The 17,326-nt window shown below is 49.2% G+C and overlaps 1 protein-coding gene across 1 annotated transcript; it reads right to left on the bottom strand.

Annotated features, from left to right (window-relative positions):
• Nucleotides 1–964: 964 nt before the first annotated feature.
• On the bottom strand, nt 965–12,166 carry LOC129098589 (retinoic acid-induced protein 1). Its single transcript, XM_054607636.1, is given in 6 exon segments — nt 965–1,337; nt 1,340–1,378; nt 3,956–4,005; nt 5,126–5,219; nt 5,442–11,335; nt 11,338–12,166. Coding segments are annotated over 6 exon segments (7,023 nt in total). The 3' UTR covers nt 965–1,220.
• Between the last annotated feature and the right edge of the window lie 5,160 nt (nt 12,167–17,326).

Below are 17,326 nucleotides of genomic sequence, written 5' to 3'. Positions count from 1 at the left end.
TTGAGATACACGACCAGACGGGTGTGTTGTGAAACCTGTATTGAATCTTTCTGCTTGGCTGTGGTCGGTGAAATAATCATACATCATGGCAATGTTTAACAGTAATACTTCTGAACTGTACATAGATGTGAAGTGAGATGACCTGACCCCCCCGGTTGGACCCTTGGAGCCCTGATCTGCAACCTGGCGAGTGATGATGATGATGATGACGTCGTCTTCTGTACATATTGAATGTGCACACAGTTGAAATGGAGTAACACTCTTAAACAGAGTTATCTTTTTTTTTTTTTTCTTTTTAAAATTTTTCTTTTTTAATTTCTGAATAACAACAAAGCCTGACATATACCAAGGGTGACGCAATGATGTCGTATAGTCATAATGCACATCAAAATACATCTCCGAAGATAAGAGCGTTATATTAAAATACTGCGTCGTCCATTTTTTTTCTTAACTCTTCGATATCAGAATATTTAGAACCTGTAGAGAACGTCGTCATGTACAGCTTCCTTTTTTTGTTTCTCTTGTTTTAAACACAAACGCACACATTGAGATAGTACATCCAGTGGTTGGCTGCTGCTTTTCTGATGCGATGACGTCTTGAATTGGAGATGAACTTCTTCACTCGCACAGACACACTGATGATGTGGCTGTAGAATGACATTGTGGTTATCACGCACACACGCACACACACACACACACACACACACACGCGCATACACACCTTTTGGCCCACTGACAAGGTGGCCAGAGGGATGCTCCCGTCCAATCAGTGTCCGCCAGGTGTCTGAATATGATAGCAACCCATCCGAAGGCAGAACACACACACACACACACACACACACACACACACACACACACACACACACACACACACACACACACACACACACACACACACACACACACACACACACACACACACACACACACACACACACACACACACACATTCCTCGCTCTGCATTTCAAACAGCGCCCCTGTGCACTGGGCTCTAGGCACACAGTCTCTAAAGCGCAGTCTATCCTCCTGTTAAACAGAGCCGCTGCCTGCTGCCTGCTGCCTTCCAGTAAGGGGCTCAGTCTGGGAAACGCATTTCCAGGCCGAGTTCATGGAGCAGCTCTTCTCTGCAGAGCCGTCCTCCAGGGTTTGCAGCTCCACCTCATCGCAGCCTTCTATCCTCCCCCAACCCCCACTGGCCGACGACTCTGTCCGTCATCACTCATCGCCGTGTCTTCTGGGTGTAGGTGGCTGTTAGGACAGCATCTTTGTTTGCCTTGCCGGATAGGTGATGCTTGCTTGGCTGAGAGGTGGTGGTGTTGGTGGTGGAGGTGGTGAACTGGAATATCTTACAGGTCCTGTAGAAAAAGAGAAAAGAGAGACTGACATGAATTCAAGTCACAAACACACGGAGAGGAAGAAAGGTACGAGCTGTACCGGAGGTTTTAAGGTGTTCCCACAGTGACAGCTACACAGCGCTGCAGAACACGAGCCTTTATGTTCTGTCGTTGTGTCTTAAACCATTATAGAAACCGTGCAGTATGTGTGTTTTTATGGAGAAAAAAAAAAAACTGCAATACATGTACATGCCAGGTACGCTGCAGGCAGGAGCTCACATATATGTGCTATACATGCATGTTAGTGAGTGCTTCTGTGCAGGTCTGCAGACGTGAGAGAGAGCTGGCTGCAGTGTGCAGGAGTGGGGAGACGGATGCAGCTGGCCAGTGAACCAGCTCCACTGTGAAAGACACAGCGGGAACGCCTGCTAATTGTGCTGGTGTGTTGGTGGTGTTGTTGTTGGCGGTGGTGGTGGTGGAGAGCTTTCTTTCCCCTTATCCTCCTCTGCAGCCCCCCAGTATCTCTGGTTCACCCTTTCCGTCTTCTCTCTGAACTGCCAGTTGCCAATCCTCATGGCCTGGACTCAGACCAGCAGCTTTTCGCTCTCTCCGTCTTTTATCTCTTCCTCTTTTTTGTTTTCCTCTCCGGAGTAACTCGTTTAAAACCTTCAAATCTCGCTTTTTTTTTTCTCGATTTCTCCATCACCGAGTGCTGCCCGTCTCTCTTGTTGCCCTTCTTTTTCTCTTTCCATCCCTGTCTCTTTCATTCTGTCGCTCTCTGATGTAACTGCCCCCATTCGTCTTTTGTTCCCACTCAGCCGCATCACACAACAGTGTTTTTCTTCTCCCTGCCTGTCTCTCTCTCTCTCTCTGTGTGTTCGTGTGTGAGCTTACAGGTAACCTGTTAATGAACCTGTGTGGACGAACACAGTGTGCGTCCCTTAGCTGTAGAGAAGCCACCGCTGAAGGCAACATGTGTGTGTGATTTCATCGATATGTGTGTTCCAGCCCTGAAAACAGGCAGAGGGAGAATTTCAGAGGGAGACCCATGGGTGGGGTGGTTGTGTGTGTGTGTGTGTGTGTGTGTGTGTGTGTGTGTGTGTGTGTGTGTGTGTGTGTGTGTGTGTGTGTGTGTGTGTGTGTGTGTGTGTGTGCTCTTCCCTTTGATTAGGCTGCTCAGCCTAAATTGGCGCGGCACAGACCCACACACAGACCTTCAGATCCCTCCACTGATGACAGCTCTGCCTCAGCCCGCTAACAACAATCTCTCTCTCTCTCTCTCTCTGTCTCTGTCTCTCTCTCTCTCTCTCTGTGTCTTGCTCTCCTTTTTCTCTCCGTGTCCCATACTCTATTTCTGCCGCTTAGACGTGGGAGTTGAGGTGAGGAGAGGCGGCGAGAAGAGTAGAGAGGAGATGAGAGAGAAAGATGGAGGAAGGGATGAGGAGGGATGAAGGGAGGATGACAGAAAAGAGTGGAAGAAGGGAGCTCGCAGGAGATGAGGGGTGAACAGAGCGAGGGAGCTTGAACAGCAGGGAGTCGCAACAAGCAAAAATAAGGGGGGGGGAAATAACAAGAGGAAGAGGGAGAGAGAAAGGGTGGAGAGAGCATGTGGGGAGGATAGCAGGCAGTGATGCTGGGTGGGGTGTTTTGATCAGCAGCCAGCTTTTCATCCCTGTCAGTCTGCACAGAGGAGAACAGGAAGGGAAGAGGGAGGGAAGGAGAGATGCAGAGAGGGGGAGGGAGGGAGGGAGGGAGGGAGGAAGGAAGGGAGGCGACTGCAATTGCTGCCTCAATGCACCGCTGCTCCCTGCTGAATGTCAGCATCTCTCCCTCTCTACTTTCCTCCCCCCACCCCCTCAGCATTTGACCTTCCTCTTTGTGCTGCAGTAAAAAAACGCCGCCACCAGATGGCGCCTGTCTTGCAGGAGAGTTGACCGTGGAGTGGGCCGTCCATATTTACACAAAAACGGTGACCCATTGTGATTCCAGTTGTCTGCAGTCATAACAGTGGGCGTTGAGTGACACGAAGGGCACATAAGTAAGTGTTTGCAAAGCTAGCGGTGGTTGATACGGGGTAAAGCTTGCCAAGGTCATTGGGTACATATTGATTTGGTAACAAAATATGGGACAGTAAGAGATGAGATCATGACCGTCTTGGCTTGGGAGTGGATGGGGTACTTGATAGAGGTGTACATCAAACACAATCCCTCGTGTTTCCTTCCTTTGATTCTTTCTCTGTTCGACAAGAGCTGACAATTGTGTTTTCTGCTCTGTATCATCTATCCAGCCCTGGTGCTGCTGCTTGTGACAGCAATGTGTGAACTCTTTTTTTATTTCTGTGTTAGGCGTGAGGGATGGGGGGAAGAAAAAAAATCTAAATGTACAGCTCTGAGCGAGGAGGCTTATAAATGTTCTAATGGGGAACACAAACCTAAAACTGTACATGGACACACATGTAAAAAAAAAACGAAATACTAAATCATCTCCGCACGTCAGTCTTTCTTCCATGCATGACTCAATGTTAAAGCAGGATGTAGTTATAATGTGGTCAAACATTTTAAACCCTAAAAACTGATATAAAAGTATTCAGTTTAAAGTTTAAAGGTTTTTATTTTCTTACCTCATGTTTAGGACATTTTATGGAGAAATCATCCTCGTGGAATGTGCAGCCTAGGCAGAGAGAGAGAGAGAGAGAAAGGAGAGAATAAGCTAGAGTGTCACAGATAGACGATATCAATGAATGAAACATTAGCATGGGGCGAATTCACACAACAACCCAGCCCCCCCATCCAAAAGGGTTAAATCTAAAATGAGCGCGTAAGAGGCAGAGCCAGGGAGAGAGAGAGAGAGGGAGAGAGCAACAGAAGAAAGAGAGACACTGAGTGGATACGTTGCGATGCAGGCAGACAGTCAGATATAGCCGGAGCACTCAGCAGGATTAAAAAGGGCCTCGCTCGGCTCCCTGTGCTGGCTAAAGGCAGACGTGGCAGGCCTTCTAATCCTCACACTGTACTTCCTTGGCATGAGGTAATGTAAGGGGACACAATGACACACAGACCAGACACACACACAAACACACACACACACACACACACACACACACACACACACACACACACACACACAGTGAGGGAAGTGTGGTTGTTAGACGCACATAGGGTGGCATTAGAGCCAGCAGGAGGCAGGAGGGCACACACACACACACACACACACACACACACACACACACACACACACACACACACACACACACACACACACACACACACACACACACACACACACACACACACACACACACACACACACACACCCCAGACAGCCGAATGGATGGACAGAGCCACAGGGGTTGTGGTCAATAATGCACACATACACACCCTCCTCCCTCTATCTCCTCCCCCTCTCTCACCCTCTTGCACACTCCAGGATCCCACTTTCCTCTCATCATCATCCCCTTTATTCAAGGCTCCCTCCCTCTTTTCCCTCCCTCCTTCCCTCTTTTTGCACTCTCCTAACACTCTCAGACATCTCTTCTCACACTCAATAATGTTACTTCCTGATGCATTTTCCTTCTCTCATTTTACCAACATCCACTTTCCCTCCCCTCGCTTTCTTTCCTCTCCTTTCATTTTTCTCTTCTTTTTTCCACCTGCCTTATTTGTTCCCTTCCCCACAGCCCTCCAAACTCAGGTTCAATTTCCCACTCCCAATTTCCCTCCTCATTTCTCCTCCCTCTCCCTGGCTTTTCATCCCTTGTTGCGCTCTTCCTTCTCTCGCTGCGGTGTCTTACCTATCTCTTTGGCGCAGACATAGTGGTATTTATGAGAGCAGCCTCTCCAACAGCAGCTGAGGGACGCCCCCACAATCTGGCACTTGTAGCAGCTCTGGGGTTAGTCAGACAGACGGACATATGGACCAAGAATCAACAAAGAAACAAACAAAGTGACCGATGGAGGGACAAGTAGGATAGAGGGGGGAAAAAAAGAGGGAAAAAAGTCAAAAAGTTAACGTCAATTTCTCACAGAAGCTGCTTATTATTCCATTTAACTTTTAACTTAACGTAAGCATGCACACATTTCAGAATAGACCGTTAATTGCTATCGTACCGTTTTGGCTGAGTTGTTGGCAGCCTCCCTCAGTCCATATAGCCTCCCAGCTATCATAATTACCCCCTTGGTCCAGATGGCACAGTTTTCATGGGCCCAGTGCTCTTTAGCCTCTGCCTCCACTTGTAGCCTTCTGAACATGCTGTCACCACCCTCCTGGTCACTCGAGGCCCCTGTGCTGATGGCCTGGAGCTGCTTCATCCTCCTGAACCTCTCTCGGAGAGTTAATCTTCTTGGACCACCCTCCTGACCCATCCTCTCTGTTCTTTCTGCCCGCCGGTAGTGCCAATGGTGCCTGCTACTACTGCCCTCTTGAGTGGAAGCCTCTGCATTGGCCACCTTTTCTGTGCTGCCCTCGCCCTCGTCTTTTGAGGAGTTGCTTGGTTCTTCACTGCTGCCACTGTTGTTGTCATTAGTTTTCTGTGACTCCTCCCTGACGGACTCAGTGTGCCCGATCGTCAACATTTTCCGTGGAACGCCATCCTCTGTGTAGTAGGGTCCGCACAAATCACCTAGGTCTCTGTAATTTGCTGGCTTTCCACACAGGCAGCATGTAAGACACCTGTCAATGAGGTCTCTTTTCACCAAGGGTCCTTGAAGCATGGCAGCAGTGTGTGGCACTACTTTTGCAACGGTGAAAGGATTCCTCATTCTGAGTATGCCCTTTTTTCTACGTCTCTGAAATACCACTGCGTCCTCAGGCTTGTTGACTATGGCACACCAAGAAGAGAAGTCTCTGGAGTTGTTAATCCGCACGTAAGGACAGAAAGACAGTTTAGAATTTTGATGGACTGGTCTGCGTCTGATTCTTTTCACAGAAAGGATCTCAGTCTGTTTTTCTGATAACGTTACTACGGGACCAACGGTACATGTTTCTGCTTTTTCCTCCTTTTCTCTTTCCCTTCTTTCCATTTCGTCTTTTTCTCTTTCCTCTTTTTCGGCCCCTTCACATCCTGCAGCCCTTACTACTGCCTCAATAACCTCCATGGCGTCTTTCATCCCAGGTTTTGGCCCAGGCTTTTTGTGGACCTTCATTGGTTTGCCAGGAACCTGCTCTGATGAGGCTTTGCCTCGTTTCCTCTGAGTTGGATTTGCGGATGGTTTTCTGCCTCTCCTAGGTTTCTGAATGAGTTCTGTGCTGGTTACCTGGGGGGCTTCTGTGATCTCATCTGCGCTGATTGGCAGAGTTATTGTGGACTCTGTGGGGGTTATCGTCTCTTCTACCTTCTCCTGTTGCTGTTCTACTGTTTCAATATTTTTATCCTCAACAGTCTCTTCGTCTACAGGGGCTTGGCCCTTTCTTTTCTTTCTCCTCTGTTTCAGATGCATCTCATGGTTGTTTTTAATCGCCCTCTGCTTGGCTAGCCTTGGTGTTGTAACTATTAGGCTCCCTGCTTCCAAGGCTACTACTGAGGCATCTGTGCTCTCCACCATGGCCCATCTCTTCCTTTTAGTTCTGGAGGACTTAGTGGGAGCAGATGATACACCTTCTGAGGCCTGTTGTATCCACTCTCCTGGAGACCCGACTTTAACTGGGGCCTCTATTGAGCTCCAAGCCTTGTCAGCACTGACATCCTGCTGTTTCCCTGGGTTAATGTGTTTTTCTCTTTTCTCCTCCTTATTCATGATCTCTTCTTCCATCCCTTGTCTCACCTCCTGTGCCGTTGATGTCTTTTGACTCACCTCACACGTTTCTTTTTCTTGTGCCATCTCCTTTTTTCTCACTGTTCCTTCGTGTTTCAGTACTTCTTGTCTAGAATCTATGCTTTTCACTTCTCCCTCTATCACCTCAATGTTATTTATGAGCATAGATGTTTCACCTTCCTTCAGGACAAGTTGAGGCAAAGCCCTGGATGTCACATCATCAGTTAGACTGCTGTCCATCTGAGGAATTGGGAGGTGTTTCTTTGAGCTTGGGGATGCAATTTTCTGCACCATGGCCTCGTATTTCTGTCCTCTGCCTTTGCGTGGTGGGAGAACTTTTGTTTTAGTGGGACATTGAGGAGGCACCACAGGCACATCACTAGCGATGTCCATCTCAGTGATGTTTGGATGAGTGTCTTTGGGTGCCGGACTAACCACAGAGACTTTCTTAGGTGGGCCTCGCTTTCTTCTGGGGCCTCTGACAGCCTTGTCTTTAGGTGTAGAGACAACCTGTTCCAGCAAAGGTGGTTGAGGTGGTAAGGGTTTTGGTTTGGGCTTTGGACCCCTCTTTTTCTTTACTGGTGCTGTAGAAAGTTCTGGGCCAAGTTTCCGTTTTAATGAAAGTAATGTCTTTTCTTCAGATTGTTCCATTAAGACTGGTGTGGCAAGTGGTTCAGGTGGGTCTGCTGGATCATCTGTGTTTTTGACTGCATTAGAAATGGAAGTTGGAGTTTTTTCCTCAGTAATAGGTTCCTCTACTTTTGGAAAATCATCGGTAGCTTTAATTTCTGTTAGCGTCTGGGGAAGAATATCTTCCCCTGTGACTTTTTCTTTTGACAGTTTTTCTTGCGAGGGCTTTCTGGATCTTAAGACCATGTTCTTACCCTCCTTCTCTGGCACCTTAACCTCATGGTTCACTTGTTTTTCGTCCTGGTTCACTGGTTTAACATCCTGGGTTACTTGTGATAGTGAAGCTTTTGGGCTCTTCCTGGCCCTGCTTTGCAGTCCTGTCAGAGGTTGAATGGGTTCCTCTTGTTGTACCAGCTTTGCCTTAGAAACTGAGCCTTTAGGGCGACCCACTGAGGCCCTGATGGGTGCCGTGTCATCAGGGGGCAAAACATCTGCGGGCTTGGGTCCAGGCTTAGGTCCTGGTTTTGGACCTGCCTTTAGAGCTGGCTTTGGACCAGGTTTTGGCCCAGGTTTTGACCCAGTTTTTGAACCTGGTTTAGGTCCTGGTTTTCGTTTCACAGGTGTTTCAACTTTCTGGGGGAGCTCTGGTTCATTTAGCACTGGTTTTAGTCCTGGTTTTGGTCCTGATTTAGATCCAGGTTTTGGCCCGGGCTTTGGTCCAGTCTTAAGACCAGGTTTAGGCCCTGGTTTTGGACCTGACTTTGCTCCCGTTTTTGGTCCTGGTTTTGGTCCAGGTTTTGGCCCTAGTTTGAGCCCAGGCTTTGGACCTGGTTTTGGGCCTGGTTTTCTCTTCACATGAGGCTCGACTTTGGGTGGCAAGTCTGGTGCATTGAATGAGCGGGTGCACATTCTCGAACGAAAAGCATCAGTAAGCATTTTGGGAGTCTGGCTCACAATAGATTCCTGATGAGCTAGGTCCATTTGATCCGAGAACAACACGGTTTTGCTTGGAGGTATGCAGGGTTTCTGTGAAGGCGAGGGGGCTCCTTCCTCCTCCTTTTCCCCCTCCCTCTCCAAGCCTAGCTGTCGCCTGATCCCCACACCGGAATGCATGATTCTTCTTCTGCCCCTTGCATGCTTACGTCCAAATGCCCTCGGCTGAGCAGATGGGGCCACAGGTTCTGGCTTTGCCAAAGGGGTCACAGCACTGGAGCAGCTGATGCCTGGCTCCATGTCTTCATCACCTTTTTTGGGTGAGGGAGGAGTGTCTGCCCAGGAGGGGGCTGAGGGAAGTATCGACTTCCCTGGCAGCTGAGGAGAGTCTGGCTCCAGCACTTTATCAGCACTGTGATCAATATGATCCCTGGCCTGAGCTGGAGGTGTTGTCTTGTCATTGAGAGCTGAGAAGACTGGCATAGCAGACTGAGGCTGAGGAGCGGTGTCACCAATGGCTGACTCCCTTGCAGAAGCATCTGCTGCTGCTGTTGCTGCTGCTGCATTCGGATGGGCAGGCGCCCCTGCAGGCTCGTTGTCAATATGGAGTTCTGTACTCTCTGTCCTGCTGCGGAGATCCCCAGGAGGCTTCTCTTGCCCATCTCTGTTATTCATGTGATCCTCAGTCGATGACACTCTCTCTCCCTCCTCCAGTTCCTCCCTAACCTCTACAGACAGAGGAGAGGAAAGAGAATGTTGTTGTTCCTGTATTTCTCCTTCTTCCTCTTCATCTGCCTCATCCTGTGTACCCTCATCCTCTTCCCCCTCCTCTTCATCCTCTTCATCTCTGCTCTCTCTCTTGTCTGAGTTGCTCTCATCCAAGGCCTCAATTTGGGGGGTTGGAGAGGTGTTCTCTGAGCTGTCCTCCTTCTCTGTGGAATATTGATCCTGTTCAAGGTCACCCCGAGAAATGAAAGGCAATGTTTTCACTGAGCTCTCAGAGGCAGTTGGAGACTCAGATTTGAACGCCTCTGATTTTATCTCATGGCCAAAGTGTTCCTTGTGGCTGGAGTCAGAGAGAGCTGCTGGGGACTGTTCAACTGAGTCTCTTGTATCAGGGTCATATTTGCTCTGGACCGTTTGGTACACTGTGTCCTTGTAGCAATAGCTTTTGTCTGTCATTCCTTTGTTTACTTTGCCGTAGAGAGCTGGACATTTCTCTTCATCTGACCATTTCTCCAGATTCTCTGTAGATTTAGTTGTGTCTGAATCTCTTTCGCTGTCAAGAGTTTTATCTATTGACACCTCCTCTTTGTCAGCTGATTTTTCTGTCCAGGCTGATTCTTCAAAGTTCTCTTTGACAGGCTCGTTGATATGCTGTATATCTGAAGGGGAGTCCCTTTCTTGTTTCATAGGACTGGGGATTGTAATGCTTGTAGGAGACCTCTCATCGCCAATGCTCTTCACTGGCGTATTCATGCCATCCCCTCTCTGCCCTGACTGACATCTACTAGGATCAGGGGTAAGGTTGTGCAGACCTGAGTCTCCAGACCTGGTGGACATATCATCAGGAGATGTCATGGAGCATGAGGAGGCTGTGTCCAGGCTGAGTTGTGTGTTATTGGGAGCCTGTGCTGGACTTCTGCCCTGGCCACAGTAGTAGTAACCCCTCTCCAGTTGTTCATCACTACTGCTGGAGTAGCCTCCCTCATGGAGGTCCATGGGCATTGGCTGGTGCTGTGGGGTAGCGTAAGGGTCCTGCATGGGGCCTCCACCAACACTACCACCACCACCACCATCTGGATATGTAGGACTTTTGTACTCCTCACCCTTTTTGATGGATGCTCCACTTCCAGCACTGCTGTTGCTCCCTCCACTGCTGCGCTTACCGCTTTTCTTGTTGGCCACCAGGGCCTCTGAAAGCAGCAACTGCTGGACATTATTAGAGATGTTCTCTACCTGAGAGGTGAGGGCGTTCAGGCTCCACAAACTGGGGTTTGACAACAGCTTCTCTGAGAAGCGTTCTTTCATGGTGGGGACCTGCGGCGTGGCGGTGTAGCTGTGGGGGGCTGCATGGGGCACATTGGGTGAGGGGTGTGAGCGTGGGGGCATCAACATGGTATTGGTACTTGCTTGCTCCTGCATGCCAGCTGAAGAGGATGAAGAGGAGGAGGCTGCTCCAGGGGTCATGGGAGGTTGGCCATACTGGAATGACTCTGGATTGGTCATTAGTGGTGAAGGGGTGGAGCTATACGAGGGGGAGCGTCCTACAGAGCGTGCTGGGGAATGGCTTGAGGAGGGGCTACAAGTCTGATAATACTGTTCTGGTGATCTGACAGACAGCTCTGAGAGACAGTAGTTTTGTTGGGGTTGGCTGTAGTGTTGGTATTTAGGGTGGGGCTCCTGGGGGTTGGCCATGGCCTGTAAAGGGGGCTGCTGCTCATAACCTCTGGAGGGAGGCTGCTGGTAGCCATAACTGTTCGGGGTCGGCCTGTAACTCCCCTGCTTCAGATTGCTGTGGCTGCTCATTTGTCTGCCATACTGTGAATTTGGGGGAATGTTGTAGCCTTTATAGCAGTGGGGCATAGGGCTGCACTTTTCCATATATGGCGAAGGAGAGGGTGAGTGCTGGGGGTAGTGAAGGTGACTCTGGGGGTACATGAGAGGGGAGGGGGCAGGGTTAGGGGGTGGGGGTGATGGTGGGGGCTGGTATAGGCAGGGGTGGTGGGCTGGTGGCACTGGGTCTGGGTGTGACCCAGCATGTTCTGCTCCATGTACTGGGAGGTGCCAGTTGCAGGGGTCCCACCAGCCTCTATACGCCCCACCATCTCCTGGTCATACTGTGCTATCTGGGCCGAGTCCTCCCATTTCTGCTGGAGGTGGCCCTCGCTTAAATACTGGGCTGAGTAACTCCCAGGGCCCATGTGGTTACTGTAGCCCCCTGGACCCTGGAGGTGCTGACTGGGGTTTGGTGGGGCCACTTTGCTTCCTCTGTAAGCTTTCTTTGCCTGTGAGGGAGCAGAGCCTCCATTTCCACTCCCGTTCCCTCCACCGTTGCCTGGGTAACCAGGGTAAGCTTGCTGGCTGTAACAGTCCTTGGGTCCTCCTCCAGTTCCCGGTCCTCCAGCTGGAGGCATGCTCGTGGGGTTCGCCAGTGAATGAGCCTCATAGCCTGTTCTGCTGTGCCCCGGGCCTGGGCCTGGATGTGGACTGGGGCCTGGGTGCGGGTGCTGGGGGTGGGGATGATGCGGGTGTTGTCGGTAGGTCTCCAGGCGGGATAATTCATGGGGCTCCTGCTGGTAGCAGGGTTGGTTGCTGTGGTAACCACCGCTGCGCTCACGGAAGGACTGCATATCTCCCTCCGTCTGCAGCCAGAGCTGGGAGGGGGAGGTGAGGTGAGACAGGAAAGGGGGAAGGGGGGTTAGGGGTTCTGAAGGCAGGGAGAGAGGGGGCGAGAGAAAAGAGAGAAAAATTGTGAGGGTTAGTGCTGTTGAGCCTGAGGTTCATCCATCTTGCATTTTCTCCTCTCATAGTCAATGTTTAATTCAACTTCAACATCCACCTGAAGTCAAAGCAAAATGCTCTCCCTCTTTGAGAACCATCCAAGATAAAACATTTCACTTAATCACACAAACATACACACATATGCACATCCCAAAGATACAGTTTGATCTGGCTTTTATTTTTTTACCAGATTTGAAGAAATTGTGCATGTGTGTATGTGCATTATTGTCTGTGTGTAGAAAATGGCCCCTAAATGGTGCTGGGTCCAACATATGCCTCTCAAGATGGAGGTACAGACAAGTGATGCAGTCTCTGGTGCAGTGATTGACATGTCCGAGAGACGAAGGAGCAAGAGAGCTTGTTGTGTGGAACTCAATAACTTATCGTCAATAAATAAGTAATCATAACAACCACTGTGTCTGTGTGTGTGTGTGTGTTAATATGTAAGGGTGCATGATTGAGACCGGGCAAATGTTCAAACACAGCAGGACACGGCCATAAGATGACATCTAAAGAGCATCCGTGTTGGTTCATAACATCGGCTCTGAGTCTCAACTGTGTCGCTATTGAGCTTTCCAGCTGACTTTGTATGATGCATTATTCATTATTATTGTTTTGGATCAAATACGATCCCCAGACTTAGCTCCTTTTCCCAAAACACTCTGAGATATTAAAATGTATCACCTAAACAAACAATGTAAAGCGATACAATCTGGTTTGTCTTTGATGCAGTGTTTCATAAAAGGTTCAACTGAGCCCTCTTTTTATTCTCCCCTCTCCTCTCTGTCTTTTCCATCACGGATGCAAACTCCAATTTCCTCCAAGGGGAAGTGGGAAGTGTGTTTATGTGCATGCTCTCAGTGTACCAGTAGGAGTGTCATAGAGTGTGTTTGTGTGTTTGCTGTGTTTGTTCCAGTGCACGTGGCAATGTTTGTATCCTTTTGCGTGTGTGCGTGTGCGTGTGTGTGTGTGTGTGTGTGTGTGTGTGTGTGTGTGTGTGTGTGTGTGTGTGTGTGTGTGTGTGTGTGTGTGTGTGTGTGTGTGTGTGTGTGTGTGTGTGTGTGTGTGTGTGTGTGTGTATGCGTTTGTGAGTGTGTGTATATATATGCGTTTGTGAGTGTGTGTTTGTGCATTCATACAAAAGAGAAAGGAAAAGAGGAGGTGGGAGAGTGCTCTGCTATAAAAGGAACAGAGTCACCTGGAGACAGAGCAGTGTGTGTGTGTGTGTGTGTGTGTGTGTGTGTGTGTGTGTGTGTGTGTGTGTGTGTGTGTGTGTGTGTGTGTGTGTGTGTGTGTGTGTGTGTGTGTGTGTGTGTGTGTGTGTGTGTGTGTGTGTGTGTGTGTGTGTGTGTGTGTGTGTGTGTGTGTGTGTGTGTGTGTGTGTGTGTGTGTCAGCCAGCCGGTTCCAGTATCCCGGCATTCAACCCACCCCAGGGACAATGGTGCATCCCACCAGACGCACAGTAGCATTATTCATCTCCGAAACACACTGTGTGTGTGTGTGTGTGTGTGTGTGTGTGCGCATGCGACGCAGTGTGTGATTTTTGCGTGCATTCATTCTTGTGTGTGCGTGAATGTGAGCTGTGAGTGTAGGTCTGTTTGTGTTTATGTATGCAGGTCCACAGCTTTTGGCGGTCCCATGAATATACACACAAACACACACACTCTTTCATAGGTAAACACATACACACTAAAACACACACCTATAGATTCCCCTGGAGATCCTCAGTCCTCCCTACTTCCTTTTCTATCTCCACTGCCTGCAGCCGATAGTGCTTCAGCCGTGATGACGTGTGTGTGAGGACACTTGTTTACAAAATGACCTAAATAAGACTCTTATAGGGGACAAGGAGCGGGATTCTGTCAGACCAAGCCTGCCGAGCACAGCGGAGAGGATGGACGGAGGCACGCGTCACTTTGCCACGTGTCTGTACATTTGTGTGTTTCTGACACATCCACTCTTCTCCACAGTCGCTTAATATGAAGAATAACCTATTTGTGTGTCTCTCACTAAAAAACAAAGCAAACAAGCCAAGTAAACCCCTCTCGCCAATCAATTTACTTCACTCCTCCTTCAGTTCTTTCTCTCAGACACACACGTGTGAGTGGCGTTTACATTCCCATCACGTCTCCTCTCCACCTCCACCTCCTCCCTCCACTTCTATCTTCCACAGAGAGCCCCGGCATTGTGGAGCCCGCCGATCTGTATTTGTGGATGCACCACGTCATGTCCCGCTGCTCCCTGCCTCAGTAGGGGTCAGGGAGGAGAGAGGACGATGGATACATGCTGAGATCGCTAAATCCTCTCTGTTGATCTGTCTTTCTATCAGTCTGTCCGTCTGTCCGTTTATTAGGTAGCATTGATTTTGCTGCTGCTTGAGCACAGAGAAGGAGGGATGAAGAAGAAGCAAACACACATCAATCAGCGTCTGTCCTCCGTGTGCACATAGTACACACACAGACACACACACACACACACACACACACACACACACACACACACACACACACACACACACACACACACACACACAGTAAGGCATCCACATAGGTTGTCTGTTGTTGTTTTCTGTCTATGTATGTGTGTGTGGATTTTATGTTTTTCGCTCTGTCTCTCAACACAATGTTATCTGTGTCGAGAGGGTACCGTTCTCTCATCCATACGTCTGGTTTAATCTCCTCTCTTTCTTTTCCACTCTCAGATCTCCTCCTCTGGCCGTGACTGGAGAGGAGAACGGCAACGGGAGGGGAGAAACAACAAGGCGTTGGGGGGGTCTTATGGGAGGCGAGAGAGAAAGCGTCATGTGAGGCTGGGGGACAGATTGAGGATGGGGGGATGCTAGATGGAAGTGATAGCATGATAAGTTTGAAGAGGAGGATGAGGAGAAGGGGGTGCAGAGGACAGAGGAGGATAGATGATTTACTGAGTGGGCTTTACAACCCGGGCTCCTGGGAAATATGAGCTGCAGCAGCAATCGCCACGCAGGCACACTTTACGTGCCCAGAGACACATGCAAAATGGTAGATTGCGCGCCAGCTTACAAGGCAGTGGGGTCCATAATTAGCCAAATGCTTCACCACAACAGGCAGACATGAGCTGCTAGACGTGTGATTGATTGCGTTGGGCTCTGCCCACTTCAAATCTCATCAAGGCAGCTGCCTTCATAACCAGCTTCATTGTTATTGTAGATTTGTAAACCTTAAAGTGACATCAGAGTTTGAACGTTTGAATGTGCTTTTCCATGTGTGGTTTCTGAAAAAACATCGTGACCATGAGGACCGTCAGATCTCCAGCATCAGAATGTGTCTGTTTGTAAATGTAATATTGTCAAGAAGGAAGCACAGGAGGGAAGGAGTGTAAAGGAGCGATGGAAGGAAGGGTGAAAGAAGAGAGGAGGGTGAATCTGATTGTTCCGCTGGATGGTTCATAATGCGCAGAGCTGCGACTGGTTACTGCCCCCCCTGATTCTTTTTTTATCCTCTCTCCCTCTCTTTCATCACATCATCTTCAGAGGCAGCTTGAGATGGGATTTATCTTTTTTCTCTCCACACACTCACACAAACACACACAAGCAACATGCACACACACACACACACACACACACACACACACACACACAGACAGCTCTCTCGCATCAACTCTGGCTCTGAAGCACTTTTGCTTCAAATCTTTTTCCTGCTCTCTGTCTATCTGACACAAACAAACACACACATGCACATGCACAAACACATACACACAGACCCACACATAGACACACACACACATAAATTGAGGCATACAGTGGAAGGATGGAACGTTTCCCTGTGTACGTTTTTACCTCCCCAGTCATCCTGGTTAATTATGCATGCAGAGGCAGTTTGCTGGGGAGGTGGAGCGGCCTGGGAGGAAATACACACACACACACGCACACGCACACACACACGCACACTCACCCCATCACACATATTCACAAACAGCCTCACTTCACCAGCACCTCCGTTTTCATCACAACACGCCCCAGCACCACGCACACCAAAGCTCAGCTCACATGCTCCTCGACAACCCGACAACGCACTTGAAAATAACCCAAACATGCTACCCTCCCTGCCTCCCTCCCTCCACCCCAGCACACACACACACACACACACACACACACACACACACACACACACACACACACACACACACACACACACACACACACACACACATGTCTAACACATCTGCCTTTAACACCCTGTTTAACACAGCACGCTCCAAAATAACACAGCAACCCGCCCCGCTGCTGCTCCCAATCAGCACGCTGCTATCCACCATCCTAATTGCACACACTTCAACGAGGCGCAGACAGCATTCAGATGCCTCCAACTATCATTCCCCCGTTCAGATCTGCCTGCATCCTCCCCTCTCGGTGGACACTGTGACCTTTTCCTTGATAACCGCAGGTTGTACACACTGGGAAATCAGACAGACAGATGGACAGACGGATGCACACATCTTCCCTCTGTCTCTCTCTCCTCCTCTCCTCCTCTCCTCTGCAGTGTCTGGCCAGGCTGCGTGGGTGGGTTCCTACCCGAGGGAAAGGCTTAGGATATGGAGGAAGCCAATATCTGCTCTGACATTTGTCAGTGTCCCGTTGTCATGACACAAAGCTGGAGGTCACGGGGGGTCACCGGGGACCCTGTCACATATATTATAGGAAGAGACATTGAGGGGGCGGAGACCGAACGAAAGATGGACATATGGCGCTTTGAGGCTGCTGGACAAGCAGCGAGTAAACTTGATTGGAGGGCTGATGGAGAGGGAATGTTGTTTACATAAGCTTTTAATGAATGATGTAAGCAGTGTTATTTGATTGAGCATGTTGCTCACACATTGAGTCCGACAAAGGTAACAATTTCCATCAAACAACATCAAAAACATTAACTGGTATCCATCGTCTCCATCTGTTAGCCTATTTTCCTTCCTCAGTCCAACTCCATGTGATACACTGGCATCACAGTTTAAAAAAAGAAAGAAAATATTGTCAAAAGCATTTCAATGGAAAATGAACACTTCTCTGTATTGTCCTACCAAGTCATCTGTCTCCCCTTGATTATAGCTCTAGGTCTTTTCGTCCAAATCTGACTGAGCTTTGAGGCTGAATGGCTCAATGGCATCCAAAACTGAGGAAAATGAGCTCTACCCTGGTCGA

Source organism: Anoplopoma fimbria, chromosome 11, assembly GCF_027596085.1.
Source record: "Anoplopoma fimbria isolate UVic2021 breed Golden Eagle Sablefish chromosome 11, Afim_UVic_2022, whole genome shotgun sequence".
Taxonomy (NCBI): Eukaryota; Metazoa; Chordata; class Actinopteri; order Perciformes; family Anoplopomatidae; genus Anoplopoma; species Anoplopoma fimbria.
The sequence above is the reverse complement of the archived record's forward strand: the minus strand, read 5'-3'. Positions and strand labels throughout refer to the sequence as shown.